Below are 21,964 nucleotides of genomic sequence, written 5' to 3'. Positions count from 1 at the left end.
ATATATATATATATATATATATATATATATATATATATATATAATATACTAATCAAAATCTTGTAGAAATTGTGAAACTGACACAAGTTTTCTTTTTGTTCAGAGAAAATAAATCAAAAATAAACTGTGTTCTCTGGCTGATCTATGAAATCTGATATTTAAAACCTACTTACAAATAGGAAGAATTGGACGAATGATTATGTTCAGTATTAGTTAAGCACACAAAATACTCCTAAACTATGAGATTTCCAAATAAAAATGTACTTCAATGTGAGTTTTTTTTTTTTTTTTTTTTAGTAGACTTGAAGAGTAGAAATAAAACTGAGTTTGAAAATACGTTGGATTAGCAAAGTAAAATTTATTTGTTTAATTATTAACACTACATAATTACTTTCTCCCATCTATGAATTAAGGGATTTCTTTTTAAGTTCATTTGGATTTTTGCAATGTTGATAAAAAGGTTTGTTTCATAAATGTGTTCTTTTAAACATTTGCTTTATTGAGTTGATTATTTCTCTAAGTTTTCTTATTTTCTATGGTATCCATTATTAATGGAATACAAGATTGTTTCTTAAAAAATTTGTCTATCTTTTATTAGTTTTTGCTTGTATTTTGGGAGTTTATGGGGCTTTATTCCATTGATTTAAAGTTGTGTGATAAATGGTATACATTTTTTCGACATTAAATTGCACCGGTGGTACAAAGATTACTCAGAAATAATTGTATTTTGTATGTCAAATGATAAGAATATGAGCAAAATATTGGCATTAGTGCCTTGCCTCAAATAGTTAACTCAAGCTATGTATGAAGTTTTTCAGCAATTTTACTGTATCACCTTCGTAATCATATCTTTACATGTTTCCTATTCACTGGTCTTTTGTGAGAGACCTTTTTGAAATGATTTAGACTTCTGAACAGAACACATACTAAATGCTGAAACCTGTCTGTTTTTGTTTCACTCTGAATAAATAAATCAAAATATTCTATAAGTTGTTGCTTTTTTCATGGTTTACATGAAGTTTTTATCATTCTGCCCAGTGTTTTTAAGTTTTAGCTAATATCAAGATGATGTTAAAAAATTCTAAGTTTTAAAAATCTCTACATTATGCTGGGATTCTTAAAATAGAAGCTTTATTAGCAGGGCCTAACTACCAGAAGTTTAATCACCATAGTTTTGACTTTGGACTTCATGTGTACAGAAAAGCGAAATGATAATTACAGGGCAGATGAGTGCTCTAACTCAGCTTTGCATAAGTTCTACATAGTGTGCTGTAAATGACCAAATATTGATTTACAAGTGTACATAATATGTAAGACTTTGAAATGAGTTTCTCTGATTTGATAATAATTGAGAAAAACACATTTTATTTGAGCTATTAAACTGGTTCCAAAATAGTATCTTTTTTCTTATATTATTGAAATGAAACAGTTTGACTTTTGAAAATGATTCACAGGTGTAGATGTCCCTTTAGCATTTAAGAAGTTAATTAAAACTTAACTTTTTTGAACAAAGCTTTAATGTAAAATGTTATTTTAAATTAACAGTAAGATCCCAGTTATTTCAGATGGTACATGCATAATGTGAAATGCTCTGCACAAAACACAATTTCCATGAAAGATTGGTGAAAGTTGGATTGTTTTGATGGCAACTTAGTTATAACATAATGAGTTTATCAGCATTAGTGCATTAATAAATCTGGGTTTTTAAAAAGTCGTAAAACTATACGTAACACACAGAAAATGTACCACTCATAGGATAGCAATATCTGTTTTTCTATATTTCAAACCCATTTAAAACCTCATTTCCTTAAACACACGTACATTACGTCGTGACGACCACTAGGCGGCGGCAAAACTCAGCCGTTTGAATGGACTCGGGTTGCTGGGCTCCGAGAGCTTATCAAGCTGTCTGGGTGTGTTTGACTTTCAGCTCCCTCTCTTCAGTCTCAGTAAGACGGTGACTCTTACATCATCTCTGCAAAACATCTCTCAACAGGTCGAGGTGACAATGTCGGTGTTTGCTCGTTTTCTTTCTACTTTTAATACTTTAGCTGGTAAGCTAACACATTAACCGTCTCCGGGTTAGCGTTTGAGCGTCACCATGGTGACGAACCGTGGTCGAGCCAAAAGCAGAAGGGATGTAGTTCGGAACCGTAAGCTGAAAAAGAAGGCAGCCAAGGTCTCGAAGACACCCCAGCGAGGCCGGAAAGAGACCAGCATAAGGACAGCGGTGACTCGTTCAAAGACGAAAAAGCTTCCCAAAGTCAGTGTGTTAATACTGCTGCATTTTTTAAGTTTTAATGTTAGCTGTTGGTCAGAACGAACCAACCAACGAAAGCAAAACAGGAAATATAAATCTTATAAAAACATAGCAAAATATATTTATATATAAAAAAAATATATATAGTGGGGTACAAAATATTTTCTCCACATGTAGATGGTGTTTTTTTTGTCTTAATTTTTATTAGTTGTCAGTAAATTGCCTTAGCTCTGTTATGATACACCTATGTTTACATAACTTTTTCCCTTACTTGTTTTCACTCTTGTCTGCTTGCGAAAGCGTTTTCCGCTTCTATGAGTATTGAATGTATAGTTTATATTAACATGAAACATTAATAAGCACAACAGTAATTGATAGCATTGTCTTTTTAGCTTGCAATGTTTTAATTTCTTTAAGAGCATAACTATGTAGCTATCACGTTTGTTTTTAATATAATTGCAAGATTTCTTCAAACATTTTCCGGTATTTAGATTTATTTTAAAGGAATTAATAACTACTGCTTTAAAAACTACGTGAATTTTGATGTTTTGAAAACTTAATAGCAGAATCTCTAATTGATTTTAATAAATAGTGTTCAACATCATTCAAATTAATTTTGCTGGGTGTGCTAATCAAATTAATGAAAAATACAATCTGAAACTGAAATCATATTAATGAAAAATACAAACTGAAACTGAAAAGCAAATAATTATATATAAAAGATTCCTCAAAATACAAAATATAAATCTGTAAAATATCATTCAGCTTTCTTCTTTGCTGTTTTGTATAATTACAACAAAAAATGATTTACCTTTTATATCTTAATCTCAATGAATACATGACAAATGTGCATGTTTCAGGTCAGTATCACTCTTTTGTTTTCATTGTGATGATCTGACTGACTTAAACAAACCAGTAAAAAACGCATTCCCAATTTCTAAAGGGGTTGTATAATATATTACTTCTAGTAATTAATGGACAATATACTTAAAGTGTCAAGACTTTAGACAGATCTCAGTGCCAAAGATTACTGACAGTGTCGGATGAGAAACAGGGGAGGGAGCAAAATGTGTATTTATTGCAAGTAAAATAGTCGTAGCAATATTTATCAATATTCTTCACATGACTTACTGATACAGTTACTGTAGCCCTTAACAACCGGCATTCTGCTATTCTGTAATACATATATCTACATGATTAACAGTAACATATACTAACCTATGAAATATTCTTTAGAGAGTTCCTGCCAAGAAAGAAGAAGAGAATCACACTAATTCACACACACGTGATGAAGAAGTTGCAAAAAAAGCTGCAAGAAAAGTCATCAGGTCAGACATTAGAACCGAAATTTCAAAAACCAGTAAAGATCTGAAATAACTGAGGATACATTTTCTAAGTGAGATCTGTAAATATATAGATGCATTTTCATACAATTTTTCTTCTTAACTTCAAGTTTCCAGTTTATATTCAGACTACATACAGGACTTTGTTATAAAAAAAGTTAATCAGTTTTCTATGTTGGAACCCCAGTGTTCATAAGGTTGCTTATAAAAGGTTTGCTTGATGTAGTTTATAAGTTTGATGAAGTTGGTGAAATATTCATTGATGCTTATACCAATATTTCTGATTTGGTTGAGTTTTTTAAACCTCAAACCTCAGACTCCAAATATTAAAATTTTTAGCACCAATTCTAATCATCAAACATTGTTTGTTCTTTGTTGAAACAAAGAACAAACAATGGCATGAATCACAAATGATCTAAACTATGATGCTAGACCTAGTGTTTATTGTTTAATTTATCATTCTTCAGCTTTTCTTTTCAGTTTCCTTATGCAGATGTTTGTCTTGTGTTGACAGGAGATCTTCAAGACTTAAGAACCTTACAGGTAAGACATGTTTTTTTTTTTCTTACATATTAAATATAAGCACTACTAAACTTTGAATTCAGTTTAATTCATATTCAAATATACCCTATTAATCCCAGAGGGAAATTAAATAAAAGTTATAACCTTTGGAGAAAAAGTTGTAACATATGTTAAAGTTCTAATTCAAATGGATATTTGGATGACAATCTGTCCTCATTAGTTTATACAAAGCTTATTTCTTTTTATTTTATATAAGTCCACATTTTGATTTATCCAAATAAATCCAGAGGTTTTCCTCTTGGCCTCTATCAGTCTCAGGTATTATCAGGCCCAGAAGGTTAGACAGTTTTAGACATTCTTTATATGTTGAAATGGAAAAAACAAAAAAAGACACATGCATGGATAAGTTTTATATAGAATATAGAATCTAAACATATACATGTCATTGTGTAAGGAGGTAAGAAGAATGGGATCAGGAAGAGTCCCAGGAGAACCACACCGACGACTACATACGACGCCTCCAAAAAGTTTGACGCCATCAACAGCAAGTAAGACGACTCAGTAACATAAACAGGAAGTATAACACACTGTCCAAACAACTGCATCAGTTTTATCTTGATGCAGTTTTTAAAATGACCTTAAATAAAAATGAATAGATAATTTTGGTTTATTCATTTGTTTTATAGCAGTGAAATGTGTGCAGATGTAATATTCAGTCTTTACTTGTGGACTTGCCAGGCAACAAGTCTTCTTTAAGAAAATTTTGTTTAATGATACACATGTGAACAGTCACATTTATGTTTAATTGTTGCTCTTATCCTGGTTATTAGCGACAGCATCTTATGTCGGGGAGGAAAATAAGACTGTGACGAAAACAGATTTGATCTTTAATATTCGTACATCTTGATTATCATTTCTCTGCAGCCACGGAGACCAGAAGGATATCACCAATCAGAAGAAGAAAAAACGACTGATTAGGAACAAGAAAGATGGAGTAAGTCTGGACTAAAAACCATCAACATAATTAGTTATTTACTTCATTTGCAGCCACAGTAGAAGCTTTAACCTTCAGTTATTTCTAGTCTTTTTGTAGTAAATGGATACAAAAAAGTCTTATGATAGAATGGAACCAAATGTTGGACTCTATTATTTCAGAAAAAATGATCAACTTTATCTTCTGTTTTTATTTGCAAACATTATTATTATTATTATTATTATTATTATTATTATTATTATCATTATTATTATTATTATTATTATTATTATTATTATTACTATTATTATTATTATTACTATTATTATTATTTTTGTTGTTGTTGTCGTCATTGTTATTATTATTATCATCATTATTAGTAGTAGCACTTGTAGTAGAACTAGAACTCTCAGTTTGGGTTCTTTTTAATGAAAATATGATGCATCATAGTGGTAATATCACTTGCATACTTTTAATTAATTTGTTCTAAGATGTTAAAAATGGAACCAAAGTCATCAAAAATCATGAAACAATTGCAATGTTTGAATTGGGTGAATTTCATAAATACAGCAACCTTTTCTGTATGTTTTTGAATAAGCTGCATCTGATCGCAGCTCTCAGCGGCTCCCAGCAGCATGGGTTTGTTTTGACGGCATGCTCTCATGCTGTGTTTACATTCCGCAGCAGCTTAAAGCCCCGGTTCATGCTGTACTCAGTCTGTATGGGTGGGCACCCTGTCTTATCAGCTCTCTGTGAGGGAGGTGCACCCAGCCGCACGCTGACTTTCCTCTCTGCTCACAACTCCTGGGGCGGGGATGACAACTCTATCAGCTGCCAACATATTGGGGGAGGGAAAGGGGGAGCAGCTGAGAGTGTGAGGAGCATCAGAGTGTGGTTATGTCACATGAGGGTGACAAAGCTTAGATCTTCTTGGTTGTGAGGCATCGCTCTCAACTGGTGTGAACTCATTTCTGTCAATCCCTCTGTTTTATCCAACTGAAACAGCAACAGAGAGCAGATTTCACTGAGATGTAGTTGTAATCAAAGGTCCCATGTGGAAATCAGGACACGGGAGGAGTGCCATGATGGATGAAAATGCTTAATCGAGGATACAGCTGTTTATCTCTCTAGTCTCTCTAGATGTTGGAACTGAGGCAAACTGTGTAAACCCATTTAAAAAACACTGTTTCTGACAACAACATGTCAATAGACTCCCTTGTCTCTCGCAGTTTCTGTAAATTATTACTATATTTGATTTCACTGAGTAGTTTTTTTCTAATTATTTTCATAGTTTCCCAAAAATAATAGAAGTGTAGCTTCACAATTACAAAAACAGAAAAACAAAGTTTAGTGATTAAACTGCTGTAAAATGTTACTTTGAAATCAAAACTTCAAAACCCTGATGTAATTTTGCTCCTTTTTTAAAATACAGTATCTCTCTTAGTTTTATTAATGACATTTAAGCTGTATTTATGTATTTATAGAAGATTGCCTCTGAAGAACAGAAGTCGATAACACCAGAACCGCCGCAAACAGACCTCATTGACACTACAGATGATACCGGTTTGTACAAGCATGAAGCAGTGAAGGAGAGGAAGAAACAAGATGGGTGTTTCATCATGCTTTCTTCTTCTGTGGTATTTCCAGTTGATGATGTAGATAGTGGGATTGGAACAACTGCAGATGAGGACAGTAACTGCAGTGTGACTGAGAATTTTGATGCCACACATGGCAAGGCCTCGTCTCCTTACCAGGGACCCAAAAGAGGTCAGTTCTGCTGTGTCTGTACTCTCAGCACAAAAAATATGAAAAATGAACTGCATTTTCTCTAAAATAGTTAAACACAGAGCAAGACATGAAATATTATCTTGTTAAATCTAGTTTAGGAGAGCATATGTCAAAACACTTTTAAAATGTAACAACACAACTGTATCACTTCCATTTTTACTTTAGGAAGGAAAAATGAACCAGATAACAAGGAATACAATCATTAGTCTAATAAGATTTATTAAAATAGTAATAAATCAACCCAGTTCTGGATTTCTGTTCTGTTCTGTTCCTAAAAGGACATTTCCAGGTCAGTCCATCAGGAAAAAGTGTAACACGCAGGCGAAACTTCAGGTGAGACCATGGATTCAACACTCTCTCTTCTTTAAGCAGTTTGAAAATTAATAGAAGAAGCAGCATTATTTTTTAATACACCATTAAACCCATCTAAATAAGCTCAAATTAGATGGAAATGCACTTGGAAGAGAGTGACTGCAAATATTAAAAATAAGAAATCTAATTGTACTTTAGTTTATTATAGACAACTTTCAAAAACACTTCAACTCTTTGCTGACTGGTTTAAAAAAAAGAAGCAAACAAACAAAAAAACTATAGTTTTTTTATTGTATTTCCTAGATATGTAAGTGACTTGGCTCGTATTACAGGAATATACTGTTGTAATGAACCTGTTCTAGGTCAGGTTATTGCAAATCATGTTTTTGGAGTGTAATTCTGCTTTAATTTACTGAAAATATTTCTCAGTTATTCACGTTAGATTATGATTCAGTGAAATATTTTACAAACTGATCTTGTTTCTCTTTGGTTGTTAAGACGTGTATGTTTTTGTAAAACCTACTCATCACTACTAACTGATCATTTACTGAATAATTTAAAACAGATTTATTTACAGTTATAAGTTTTAATAAAATCATTATGAATGATCGTGTGCTTTCTATACTTTTTTGCTATTTAAAATTATTTTTTCTTCGCAAAAATATGATGCAACTGTAATGATTTTTAGAAACAAGATGATCACAGCAACAACCACATGACATAATTTGGCTGACAATTTAACTCTGGCTCTTGTGGGCTTGGGCAAAGTGGTTTCACATTGGAATAACTGGTTCTTATTGTAAAATTGCTAAATACAGTGATCACTGTTGAATGATTAATAATTATAACTTATGGAAAACTATTTGAACTGTTCTATTGATCCCTGAAACCACTTACCAAAAAATGTTTAAGTCTAGTGAACATAGGTATTTTAGTCTGTATGAAAAATATGTTTCTCTGTAGGTTAGAAAAAAACATGACCATACATATGACAATGTGAGAAAAATTATTTTTTTAAAAGTCATTGCAACTATATTTGTTCCCTCGTGGAAAAATTACAGTTCAAATCCATCATTCACGGCCTGTTGATGCCAGGAATGTGTGTTTATTTTACCTTCTGACAGGAACTGCTTCTTTTCTGCTCAATCTGAGACACATATTTGTTTACTTCTTCTCTTTCCATCAGGGCCGCTCAGAATGCATGGTCGACTGATGACGCTGATTCAGACGATGAAAAGGCCTCCAGCAGGTCGGCAGAGACAATGAATATCTTCACTGAGAACTGTAACATAAGTTCTCTCTTGGTTTTTAGTGTCCAGTGTTAAGACCTTTATGAAAAAAAACCACTGGTTCAGAATAACCACGGAATTTACACGGAATTAGTTTACCGTGTAAATCCTTTTCAATTTATTTATTTTTTTTTTTCACAAATAAAAAAAGTAAATCAGTTATTATACAGATTGGACAGAAACATCAACTCACTTGCAACTTTCTGAAAGTTGGTTAAGTTTATCTTTTATAATGTTGAACTTGTCCAGGTCTGACTTTTTAAATCTATTTGTTTACAAGAAATCTAAGTGCAGTTTTCCTTGATTGGTGTTTTTCCCCATATTTTACCAATTATCATGTTTTTTTTTAACTCCGCCTCAGCAACTGCCGTGCACTCGGTCTGCGTACGGAGGAGCTTTATAGTCCTCGCAGAGACAAGCTGGCCATGGGAGCAGGTCTGGCAGACATTGATCCCATGGCTATTGATCGGATGGTAAGTTACGACACAACTATCATATCTGTCACTCACCGGTGTGTGATCCTCATGGATCCTCTATTCTGCACTTCTACATTTTTATTGTTTACAATATGTGATTCTCTTGCAAATATATATGTACTTGATTCTCCTTTTCCTTCCTTGTTAATTTTATTTTCTCCTCAGGTGGGCTTTGACAGCATCGGTGGGCTGTCGGGTCACATCTCAGCTCTGAAGGAGATGGTTGTCTTCCCTCTTCTCTACCCAGAAGTCTTTGATAATTTCAAGATTCAGCCTCCCAGGTGACTCACACAGACCATGAAGAACTTTACAGGATTTATGTTCATTCTCTAACACTAAATTATGTTCAGCTTTAATTTATTTAAACCTAAATAAAAAACATAGTTTTGTCCCTTTTTTCAGGGGCTGTCTGTTCTATGGCCCGCCAGGGACTGGGAAAACACTGGTTGCCCGGGCGTTGGCCAATGAATGCAGCCATGGCAACGAGAAGGTGTCCTTCTTCATGAGGAAAGGAGCTGACTGCCTCAGCAAGTGGGTGGGCGAGTCAGAGCGACAGCTGAGGCTGCTGTTTGAGCAGGTAAAGGTAACTTTAAAGTTATCTGATGTTACTGCACTGCCCCCTTGTGGCTGGTTGCAAAGAGGGCTGAAAAAATAGGTTCAAGACTTACAAAGATTCAACAATGTCATCAGTTTTTGGAATAAAAACAAACATTACATCAAAAAAATGCTACGCTTTTGTTCATTCTTCAGGCGTATCAGAAACGTCCCTCCATCATCTTCTTTGATGAGATTGATGGCTTGGCTCCTGTTCGATCCAGCAAACAAGATCAGATTCACAGGTCTTTATAGTCCTTAAATGTACATATTTTACCTTGACGCTCTTTCTGTGGCTGTAAATAATAAATTTATTTTTAAACTTCTGCAGCTCTATTGTGTCAACTCTGCTGGCTCTGATGGACGGGTTGGACGGTCGAGGAGAGATTGTGGTGATCGGAGCGACAAACAGGCTGGACTCCATCGACCCAGCTCTGCGGCGTCCGGGACGTTTTGATAGGGAGTTTCTGTTTGGCCTACCTGACAAAGAGGTAAAACTTTATTCTTTTCTTACATTTCATCATCTGCCTGAAATTTCTAACTTAGTTTCTAATATTTTATACAGTAGTTTGACTCTTTGAAATAGTTTGCAAGTGTATATTTTATAAGAAGCTTGTATTACTATCAGTTAATTACAATTTTTGGAAGTGTTGAATATTGGAAGTGTTTTTTCAATACTTGTACAATTCAACTGGAATTCTAAAATTTATAATATTTTGGTCCTTGTGTTTCAGTCTCGTAAAGAGATTTTGAAGATCCACACACGGCTGTGGAAACCTCCTCCTTCAGAAGACTTTCTGGATGAGCTTGCAGAAAAATGTGTGGGTAGGTGGGATGAAAATCACATGCTTTGTAATTTGCCACATTCACTTTTTTTTAAATGAAGTGACCTCACCCAATCCTTAATTGCTGCAGGTTACTGCGGTGCCGACATCAGGGCGGTGTGCACCGAGGCGGCGCTGTGTGCCCTGCGGCGCCGCTACCCACAGATCTACGGCACCTCGCAGAAGCTCTTGCTGGACGTCTCCTCCATCTCTGTTAGCAGCTGCGACTTCGTGGCGGCTATGAGGAAGATGAAGCCGGCGTCGCAACGCTCCAACGCCTGCCCTACAAAACCGCTGTCAGCTGTGGTCCAGCCCCTGCTGCGCTCGGCCCTCAGCCACATCCTGGAGGTTCTGCAGAAGCTATTTCCACACGCTGAGCAGGGGATGAAGAGGAAGAGGGAGCCGGGTGAGTGAGTGCTGAACGCTGGAAGCATTTCTGTTGGGTTATTATATGGAATCAAATTCTGAATTTTTACATCTGTGTCTTTGTGCAAGATCTGACTTCTGGTATCTTCGATGATGGTCTGATGAGTAGTGGAGATGAAGGGACCTCAACCTGCAGCATTTCTGCTCCTTCCACCTCCCAGAGCAAAAACTTTCTGCATTTTGCGAGGTGAAACATCGTGCTGGGCTGGCACAGAACTCTATCCAACATAAAACAATATGTAATATGTATGTTAACTTAAACTATAAATGCCTTCGTACTCTGTTCTGTTGGCTCCTGCAGGAGTGCTGTCAAACACCCAACGTCCCACCGCCCCCGAATGCTCCTGGCTGGTCGCCCGGACTCTGGTCAGACGTCCCACCTGGCCCCTGCAATTCTGCATGCCCTGGAGCGTTTCACTGTCCACAGCCTGGATTCTGCGGTGTTGTTTGGTTTCAGCTGGACTTCTCCCGAGGAAGCCTGTGCGCAGGTAATTGTTAGATAAGACCACACAGATGCTATCACGAATTCATAGACTTTATTGTAGTGCAAATTATTGAGCACCTATACTCATAGCTCAAGATGTGTCTATCTTTCTGAAGGATTTGATTTCCTGCCAATTTATTTCAAATTTGGATATGGAATGTCTAAATCAGGTCTTATTTTTCTAATTAGACTCAACTGCAAGGCTTTTACAGCAATGTTTAAGCTATTTTATAATTGTAATTTACACAAAGAGGCTGAAACTTTGCTATTATATTTACCAACCTGCACACCACAAAGTGAACTATTGTTCTTCAGCAACATTTGGTGGTGTTAAAAAGAAACTGCAGAAAGAATCAAAAGAAATAACAGGACAATTTAGAAAAAAAAACTAAATTAAAGCTTTAAAGTAAATGTCTCCCCTTATCAGGTGTTCTGCGAGGCCAAACGGACATCTCCCAGCATCCTCTACATCCCCCACATCCAGCAGTGGTGGGACACAGCAGGAACAGCACTTAGAGCCTCGTTTCTCAGCTTGCTGGGCAGCATCCCCTCTTTTTCTCCCATCCTCCTTCTCGCCACCTGCAGCGTTCCTCACCAGCAGCTCGACACAGAGGTGAAGAAGCCTTAAAGTTTCCTTTACCTCTTCTATGAACTCACTTATTTTATGCTGCTTCTTTGAGTTATTATTGAAAGCAGGAAAACAAAGCCAGAAACACTCATTCCAGGGAAGAAAAATTAACATATTATACCTAAACATATCTTGTTTTATCATCAGATACAAACTCTGTTTCGGGAGGAGTATGGGGAGATATATACAATGGCTGTTCCCTCCCGGCAGGAGAGAACAGAGTTTTTTGAGGATCTTATTTTGAACCAGGCGGCTGAACCTCCACCATCTAAGAATAAAGGAAGTATGTGACACAGAGCATGGTGTCCATGGTGCTCTGTTCCACTCATATGCTGACTGTTATATACCAAATATTCAGTAACAGTTTAAAAAGTTAGCCTAATTCACCTGCTTATCTGCCATCAGTGACCCAGAACATGGAGATCCTTCCTGTGGCTCCACTTCCTCCCCTGAGACAGATGACCGAGCAGGAGCGCCTCCGTGTGGAGGAGCAGGAAGAGGACGTGCTGCGGGAACTCCGCCTCTTCCTCCGTAACCTCACAGAGCGACTGATGGTGGACCGCCGCTTCAAGGCCTTCACCAAACCTGTCGACATAGAGGAGGTAATCCCATTCTTTTTTTTTATTTTTATTTTTATTTTTTTATCAAGCTCTAACTGGAAGACTGTTTACATCATAGTAGGATAGCGAAACACTTCATTGGATTAATCATGTGGCATTGATCATTTATTGAAATAATCTTCAACTCATTTAGTAATCTATTAGTTGTCACCTAAAGTATAGAGACTCTTGAAAAAACTGAAAAAAGAGCAATAATTAAGCCAAAGCTGTATAACATTTATATACATTTTGCATTTAAGATGAAAACATTTTTGTCTGCAAGTATGTTTTACCCAAAATTTCTCAAGTGGCATAGTTTTAGCTTCACCTCCTTCAAATTCACTAAAGGAATGCTGCTATTGCATTTTAGACAATAAAGTGTTTATTTTCTTATTTAAAAGGGATTTTATTATTTCCTTTTCATATTTAACTGTTTCCATTATTGTATAAAATGGCTTTTCTGGAAACCCTCTAGGGATACAGTTTAAAACTAAAGCAAAGTTAATATTAGGTAATTGTGCTCCTGCTCCTTGCTGGATGTTTTAGAAAGAGTGTAAAACCATGAACTCTCCATCTTCCAGGTCCCAGACTACCTCATGGTGATCCAGAAGCCCATGGACCTCTCCACCCTGCTGTACAACATTGATGAGCATAAATATGTCACCGTTGATGAGTTCATGTCAGACGCAGACCTCATCTGGCAGAACGCTCTCGAGTACAACCCAGACAGAGACCCAGCAGGTGGTAGTAAATACATAACTCCTTATATAATGAACTCAATGTTTTAAGAACATTTGAGAACCATCTGAGGTTTTATACTTAGCATGCTTTTCAAGCTTCAGATGCTTTTGATGTGGGCTAGAGGTGACAAGCCCTTTGTATAAAGTGTTATCATTTTAAAATGACCGAGTGCAGAGCTTTTGAAGGAAATTAAAGCTAAACTATAAGGTTTTTGTGCTTTCTTTATTGAGTCTGCCATTTTGCTTTACCAAAAATATTAGAGTATCCCTTAGAGTTTTACCTAATGTGAATTCAAAGTTTATATAATTTAATATTCATGTGAAATGGTTTGCTTGTGTCAGATCGTCACATCCGTCACCGAGCCTGCGCCCTGAAAGACACAATGCGAGTCATCATCAGAGACGAACTGGACAAGGATTTCCAGAGGATCTGCGAGGAAATTCGAGAGTCTCGGCTTGATAGAGGTAAAACTTTGTTCACTGCAGCCAAACTACACCAGGTGTTCAGCATGGACTCCTGATTTAATCCTTACAAAGGCTATTTAGTTCTGAAGTAATAAAACATCCCTTTGAATTAAAAATGTCTCCTATGGTATGTATTTACATAGTCAGTGCTTATTTTTTTAAAGCTTCCAACCCATAAATTAAGACTTTTATTTTTATGACAGCATTATCCCACAGGGGCAGAGCCACTCTAGAGTTGACCAATGGCTTCTACAACTCTGTGTTCCCCAGAAACAGCACTGGACCTCAACGTAAGCCTTGATAAAAATTCTGTCTTGAAAAGACAATGTAACTTAACACCAAAATGTAACTTTTTCAAAGGTTTAAACTATCAATGGTTAGTATTCTTCCACAAAAAAATAAAATACTTGAATGGGTAATTATTTTTGCTCTTAACTTAAATGCAGTCATATTCAATAAATTAGAATAGCATTTCGATTAGACTCATTTGTCAAATAGAAAGTGCCTTTTGAAAAAAAAAAAAAAAATCTTTAAATGGGTATAAAATGTAGTGTTCATTAAAACCACAGTTCTCTATTAAAATTATTTTTCTGTTTTTGTCTGACATATTATTCTAATTTTAAATGTGTTTTTATTAGCTGTAAGCGAAACTTCTTTTAACAGAAATAAAGACTTAAAAACCTCAATTGATTACAAGATGTAATAGTATTTTTTTGTGTGCGTGTCTGAGCTAAATGAAACTAAAACACGAGAGAATATTAGACTGCAGGCGTTGTAAATTACAGTAATTTTAACTTTCCTTTCACCACCACTGTGTCTGTAGTGTCTTTTTCAGGGCTAACCAACATGTTGCGAGAAAACTGTGGTAGTGAAACAGACAACTATCCTCAGAATAGCATTTGTACAGTAACATTTCTGTAGTGCAGTTAAGCCCTTATGAGTAAAACACAGACTAATTATGTAGTTGCAGTTTTTGTCACAAATAGCCATTACTGTGGTGAAATGGCTGGACTTGAGGAAGACGGTTTTTAAATCCATCTGTAGGTTGCAGGTTTAACAGCTTTCCAAGGTACCTCTGTTAGCAAACTGTTCTCTCTCTTACTGGATAAATAATCATCATGTTGGCTTCAGACTTGACATGTAGCCTTTGCTATCACTACTTTTGTCTCAGGTGGGCTCTGGGTTCATTCGCTGCATGAATTTCTAGTACTTGTCTGCCTTCCTCCCTTTTGTTAGTCTTCATTTTTTATGGAAATTAATATTAATATTGTAAGCTCCTAACTAAAAAGGAAAAGTTAAAAAAAATGATGACATACTGTTAAAGAAAATTGTTTACTTGGTTAAATTAACTTACACAAATTTATAAAATGAATATCAGGTTTATTTTTCTGGCAGGAACAATACAAAAAAGTCTAAGAAAAATCAAACAGTATTATATTATGGAAAATACTTAATATGAATTTCTGTTTAGATCAAACTGATAAAAAAAGAAACCAACTACCATTTTTAAATTCATGTTTTCAAGAAATATTATACATCGTCATGTTAAAGAAACACCTTTGTTTAATGAATCAGAGGGAAAGAAAGAGGTGAAGTAAAGGTGCAATGACAGAGAGCAGCAGGGTCTTTTTTCAAATGTAAAGGCATTAAAGTCACAGAACCGATGAGAAGAAGAGGTAGAATCTGCAGAGCTGAGAGAAGGGAGAACTACGAATGAGAGAGAGAGTCTGCAGCTCAGGGAGAAAAGGCTAAAGGAGAACAAGAAGATCTAGTGAACAGAGATTCAGCTCCACTCCATCGCATTTCTTCTCTGTGTAATGACTCTTCCTATCCTCTCTCTACCCTCTATCCCAACTCTCTTCTGACTTCTTTTTGCAGCACGTAAGAAAAAGTCTTTCAAATCATCCCGAAAATCCAAGTGGAGCACTGGTGTCATTAAGAAACGGCAACAAAAGAAGACAGCTTCAACCTCCTCAATGTCCAGCATAACCAGTTCAGATTCAAGTGCAGATGGAATGGGAGGGGAGAGTAGTTCTGTTGGCCGAAGCTCGTCCAGTTTGTCAGACAGCAGCGATGATGACGAGAACATCTTCCTGAAGCTCAACAGGAACCATCGTGACTTTAAAGCTCTACAAAAACGTCTAAAGCAAAACTGCAACGAGTCCAGCAGCAGCAGCAGCAGCAGCAGCAGCTGCACTCCCAAAATTAAACTGAAGTCCAGGCAGCCTTCAAAGTCTGACCCAATCCGAAGGAAGTCGTTGACGGAGTTTTATTTAAAGAAATTAGGTGTGTGTTTGTCTAACAGAGATTTGGAGTGGAAGCTGGACCTCTAACTCAGGCTGTGTGACCGCCCTGCTCTTGCTCTACTAACTGGTCTTCATGGGACTCTGACTGAGCTTCAAAACCCTGCAGTGTGCAAAACAGGTAGTGAAAGTGCTGCTTCTGCTCCTGCTTTGCTTCTCCTGACGCTGCTGAGCAAGATCTAAAGAGCAAACATTTCACAGTCAGGCAGAACTCTGGGCGCAGAGCCAAACTGGCACAAAGCTGAGCCGAGAACAGATGCTCTCTGATATTCTGTCACAGAAATAAATGTTCACTTCAAATAACTCAAAAGAGAACCAGTTTTTGATTTACTCCACAGGATTATTTTAGTTTGAAATGCTGGTGTTTGTACTTGTACCCCGTAAACAAAAAAGCTTTACCTCTTGTTTTCCTTAATGTGACTGGTGCAGGATAAGTATATTTAGATGCAAACAAAAATGAAGCTTTAATTAAAAAAATATAGGTTTGATATAAGAATTAAAGTTTACTTCTTAACTTTAATATTATACGAAAATATATAATTGTGGTTATGTGTCTTGTCTTTGTTGTTTGCTGTGTGCACCCTTTTAAAAACTGCAGTAAACCTTAGCATAATTTTTCAGCTAAAAGGAGAGCACCTTTCTTTTCTGTCTTCCTCAGAGAGGCAGAGAAAGACTGAGATGAGAACAAACAAGGCTGTTTTTGAGCAAATGCAGCAGTTCAACAAGAACAGATCTGAAGAGAGTGTTGACGAGCAAACACCCGACCTGGTAGTTGATCACAAAAAGCTGAAAGTAAGTTAACTCTGGTTATGTTTTAAGATGTTGGGCCTTTATTTTTAAAGATTTGCACTGCTAACAATAAAATACTGGCCATTTTTTGCCTGGGTTCTTAAAAGTTTGATTTAAATCAAGCATGTTTCTACTGGGATTTTATTTGTAACAGACCAGGTCTTAGTAGTGCATAATCTTGAATTGAAACAAAAATAATCCAGCTTTGCTCATTTGGAGAGTGGAATTTTTAACCATTCTGCTTTGCTCAAGCTCCTTTTTTTGGAGAGTCTCTGAATAAGTTAGCAACTGTAAAATATCCTAAAAGTGCCTAATACCTGGTTAGCGATTATCACCCTTTTCCAGGAACCAAAGAATGAAGTTCTTTTGTACTTTTTGAACTCAAAATTTAATGCATCATATTTATATCAATGCATGTTGAAATGTCTATTTCTAAGTGCTAATCAAAAATGACATCCCAAACATTAGCCCCGCCCCTTTTTGCTCTGATTGATCCTGTGAGGGTTCTAACGAGAAACAATTGGTTAAAAATATCTGTACATCTTTTTAAACATTTAACTAATATTTCACATTTGAAATGTATTATCAGTTTTAAATACACATTAAATACAATTTGATCATATAATTTCTAAGTAACTGGATATAGATTTTACCTTTTTGTTTTATGAGGTTAGTTAAAATGGAATAATTGTAAATTGGAGCTATAGGGATAAACTGAAATGAATTAAAGTAATGTGCTTGCAGCTATTGTTTGCAGTCATTATTTTTGTTTTCTCCAGGAGCTGCTGAGCAGAGCAATAGTTAAAACAGAGGCCGCTGAGGTGGAGACTCTGGAGAAGTTTTATGCTCTGTTGGCTCAATCCATCTACAGACACAGAAACAACTACAACAAGACAGAGCTCATTAAGGTACAGCAATGCCACTCAGCTTTGTTTATTCAGGAACCTTTTAGATGGAGGCTACTTAAAAGAGTTCAGAAGTTGCTAAAGGCTATCACATGCTATTGTGTTATTTTAGCTGTTACATGATTTTATTACACTCAAGTTGAGGGAAAAGCTGCTCAGCTAAAATTCATAGTTTTATGATCCACAAACATAACTGCCGAACGACATGTTTTGGTTTTAGATGCCTGTAAAGAAAAAGAAAAAGCAAACTCATACTTTGTGGGGGAGTTTATTTGGCAAAAAAAAAAAAAAACTACAACTGGTTTATTTAATAATTTATTTTTCCTCTCTTTTTTCTCTAGGAAATGAAGAAGGAAATTGAAAACTTCTCCTGAGCTATAATAATAAAACCCAAGTAAATTTAAATGTAGTTTTCTTTTGTTTTTATATTAAAGTGACAGTATTAATTTGAGTTGTTTGAGCTTTAAGTCATCTTCTAATGTTATTCCCTAATCAAAAACATTCTTGGAGTGTGGCTTTGATTTTTTCATGCATGTTTGAGAAATCATTTAATTTCCCTTGGCAACCATTCAGCAGTGCAGAACGCTTGGGGGGCTGAAGATGTAGCTCCTCCTTGGAGCTGCAATTTCCAAACTTCCGAGCTACCGCCTCACAGAGCATTTCTCCCACATGACTTTCCCTTTCAGCTCCTTCTGACTAGCCAGCACCAGTTAGCAAACACCTGATGGAACTGTGCATCTGCTGAGCTCATTGTCTGAGCTACTTTTTAGTGCAAAATTGGTAAATGCATTGTTGAAGGGTTAATAGGGGAACAATGTTGTGACGACTTCCTGAAGACTGAAAGTTGGAAGAAGACAGAGGCCCATTCAAGGCGTTAAATTATGAAATTGATTTTTTAAAGTCATATTTGAGATATGCAGCACTTTATAAGAACTGAAGGTGACATAGTCACTTGATTGTTCTACAAAATTTTACTATGTAGCTGGGAAGCACATGATACTGCCCCTTGAAAGTACCGTATATTTATAAATTGTAGCAAAAATTCTAAATACCTCAGTATTCATAGTATTGCACCAGATTCTCTAAAGATTTATTGCTTTGACATTTTACAAAAAAGTAAAGCTTCTGGCTATTGTGTTTATTTACTGAATTTATCATGATATGCACTTTATAAAAGTGTTGTTCTGGGTAAATGAAAAACATTGACTGTGTATTTTGTGTATCAGCCCACTAAAGTGTGCCTGTTTGTTTGTGTTTAGTTTAAGTCGTTAAGTATTTTTACTTTTAAACACAGAACTGGATTTACATCCAATGATCTGTCATTAGGTTTCAGCTTCAAATGCAGCAAAGAGAGTATAAGAATAAATTGCTAACATTTCACATGCTTTGTATTTGCTGATGTTAATAGATAACATGATTGGTTGAAATAAATAGTTTTGAACTTGTGTTACATTTAGAGCAAGCTGTGTGTGTGTTTTTCTTATATTTTAGGAGATATTCATATTTCCAATGTGATATTGGAATGTCCTACTTTTTTTCATTAAATTAATACGGCTCTTAGTAGCAGTGTATTTTATTTTTTTATGTTTTACATTTTATATTCCTGAACTGAAAGCAGTTAAGTGTCGTATGCCTGACGCAATGACGTACATGAACTTTCTCACCCCACGCTGATGTACGGGAAAAAAATAACAAACATGACCTCATTACGTCAACTTTTCGCTTCCGCTGTTTTGATTGCTTTCAAAATAAATAGTACAGGTGTGTATGACTACAGTTCTCCGATAAATATGCTTGAGGTGTTTAGATAGATATAGTTCCTCTGAAATGACCACTTCTTTATGTCCAGTAAAAATAGGACTGTTACTTTTTTTTTATTGGAGCATGGAATAGCTTAAAAACCAGAGGAATATCTTGGATCTTGGAATAAGTAACACATAAAAATATTTAGTTTTATAATCTGCACTTTGTTTTTTAATCTATTTATATTAAGCATTCACATATAAATTACCAAACTATTTGATAATATATCGAATGATATTTCTGGCAAAATAAAAAAAAATTAACAATGTGCATTTTAAAAAAATATATATGTAAACATTAGTCATCAAGCAAGTACTGAAAGACTGAGAAACATGACTAGACATGTTTTGATAAAAACTGAAATTTTGCATTACATTGTAAAAATGTCATATTTTGTAAAAAGAAAATTAAAGTACTTATTACTCCTAGCAGGTACATCGTTTTGAAGGAGAAATTTGCCTGTTTTACCTTAGTGACCTTTAGTATGACTTTTATTGTGACGTCCTCCAACCGGATGCAGTTGTCAGTTCTTGCTAGCCTCCAGCAGCAGTACAAAAAAATTGTTCGGATTCGGTAAACTAGCGGTGCTTTTTTTATGAAAATGTCCTCCCCAGAAGCAGAAAAACAGAGCAAACAATGCGTTGTAAAGCGGCGCCATTAAAACCCGCAGATAATGGGCGGTGGTGAGCTCAAGCCCGGATGTTAGAGCGGCTCTGTGACGGGCTGAAGCAGATGGGATCCATGGTGAATTTGGGTAAAAGGCGGAAGACTGCGTATCAACAGGGCGAAACAGAGATGCTACACAGCTACAACCGCTAGTCACCTAACTGTTTGTTCCAACATGCAGGTAAGCGGAAACCGACAGGGCAGGTAAACTTATGCAGCTGGCAGGTGGGTGTTAGTGGTGGCTATTACCCACTGCCACTCATGTGGACTGGGCTCATTGTCACAGTAAGGGGGGATAGCTAACGTTAGCAAGGAGGATGTTGTCGTTCCTCTGGGTGTTTCAGGCAGAAAGCTAGCTGTGGAGACACGGGACATTAGAGCTGAGTGTGTCGGTTACTATGACTGCATGGTCGTTACTAAATGCAATACATTTAGTCAAAGGTGGGCAGCGTACCCTACAATTCTACTCAAGTAAGAGTGGCACTACTCCAACATATTTGTACTTCAGCAAAAGTTAAACGTGACCATCAAAGAAATTACTTGAGAGTTAAAAAAGTACTTCACAGAAGAGTTATTCTTTTATGATAAGAACATCTAATATAAGAAAAGTGATGTGATCAGAAAACGATAATTACGTGCAAATTTTGGTATTTATATGACAAAAATAGTACATTTAATTACAAAACAAAATCAAATATTTTTAATGTTTTGGTTAATGAAGCAAATACGTACAGTAGGAAATGTACGTATTTGCTTACCCTGTTCTTACCCATATTAGAACAGGGTAAGGTATTTTCAGCGACTGTATTGTTTACAGTTTATTTTTGATTTAAAAAGTCCCAAGAGGCTCAGCAGATAGTAAATAACATTAGAAGGTAACACTTTATTTGAAGCGGTCTGCATACGACTGACATGACACTGTCGTAAACATGTTATAACATCTGTCATGAACATGAATAAGTCTTCATGAACGTTTATGACTATTGTCATGATGTGTCACTTGGTAAATAATTACACTTTTAATGCAAAGTTGCATTAAAAGTGCATTAACAATGTCAACTTGGCATTAATTGGTAAATAATGACATTTTTATTCAATGTTGCACTGAAACTTACATTAAAAGTCCATTAAAGGAGTCAACTTTGCATTAAAAGTATTATTTACCAAATGGCACTTCATGACAATAGTCAAACATTCATGAAGACTCTTTCATGTTCATGACAGCGGTTGTGTCATGTTTATGACAGTGTCATGTCATTATCATGTCAGTGAGACCTCCTGTTTGCTCACACAGCTTGTGAGCAAACAAGAGGTCTCACTTTAGCATAAACTGTAGGCATGTTTCTGTGTCTCATGCAATTTTGGGTGAAACATGTTTGTTCTTCATTCAGCAGGCTTACTCCCAGTGGGTAGAGTAACTAGAAATTTTAGTCAAGTATGAGTAGTGATGTATCATAATGTTTCCCAAAAAGTTACTCAAGTAAATGTAATTAGTTTCTGCCCAGTTTAATTAATTAGTTTAAGGAAGTACATAATTGCTAACTATTAGCTTCATACTTTAACACCAAACTGTGTGCTGTCAAACCACTTTAAGACAGTCATTATGTTTTCAAAAGTCATATTGTGTTTATATTAATGTGATGAATTACTACTGTAACAGACAGAAATTCAGTCAAAAATTCAACATTTACCTGTCAATTAAATCATTTCACCTAATCTGCATATCAAAACTGGCCCAGTTCATTTTATGTTTTCTGATTTCATCCATTTATTAT

General features: G+C 35.7%; 1 protein-coding gene across 3 annotated transcripts; it reads left to right on the top strand.

Annotated features, from left to right (window-relative positions):
* The first annotated feature begins 1,840 nt into the window (after positions 1-1,840).
* LOC106942774 (ATPase family AAA domain-containing protein 2-like) lies at positions 1,841-18,171 on the top strand. 3 transcript variants are annotated; one of them, XM_015026109.1, is made up of 29 exons: positions 1,841-1,949; positions 2,052-2,263; positions 3,497-3,588; positions 4,118-4,146; positions 4,580-4,673; positions 5,050-5,119; positions 6,583-6,661; positions 6,746-6,865; positions 7,165-7,219; positions 8,385-8,447; positions 8,849-8,960; positions 9,129-9,244; positions 9,366-9,540; positions 9,714-9,802; positions 9,889-10,048; positions 10,292-10,382; positions 10,473-10,787; positions 10,877-10,994; positions 11,109-11,295; positions 11,719-11,904; positions 12,067-12,202; positions 12,325-12,521; positions 13,100-13,259; positions 13,601-13,723; positions 13,927-14,013; positions 15,602-16,009; positions 16,685-16,818; positions 17,595-17,723; positions 18,062-18,171. In XM_015026109.1, the coding sequence occupies exons 2-29, from the start codon at positions 2,102-2,104 to the stop codon at positions 18,092-18,094; spliced, it is 3,720 nt and encodes a 1,239-aa protein (XP_014881595.1). In that variant the 5' UTR covers positions 1,841-1,949; positions 2,052-2,101; the 3' UTR covers positions 18,095-18,171. The 3 variants fall into 3 exon arrangements, with proteins under 3 accessions (XP_014881595.1, XP_014881597.1, XP_014881596.1); XM_015026110.1 differs by having other exon boundaries at positions 1,860-1,913; XM_015026111.1 differs by lacking the exon at positions 15,602-16,009 and having other exon boundaries at positions 1,843-2,263.
* Positions 18,172-21,964: the final 3,793 nt, after the last annotated feature.

Source organism: Poecilia latipinna, unplaced genomic scaffold, assembly GCF_001443285.1.
Source record: "Poecilia latipinna isolate Pla-1442-1.1 unplaced genomic scaffold, P_latipinna-1.0 Scaffold4547, whole genome shotgun sequence".
Classification (NCBI taxonomy): Eukaryota; Metazoa; Chordata; class Actinopteri; order Cyprinodontiformes; family Poeciliidae; genus Poecilia; species Poecilia latipinna.
Note: the sequence above shows the minus strand (reverse complement) of the source record. Positions and strands in the feature narration are given on the sequence as shown.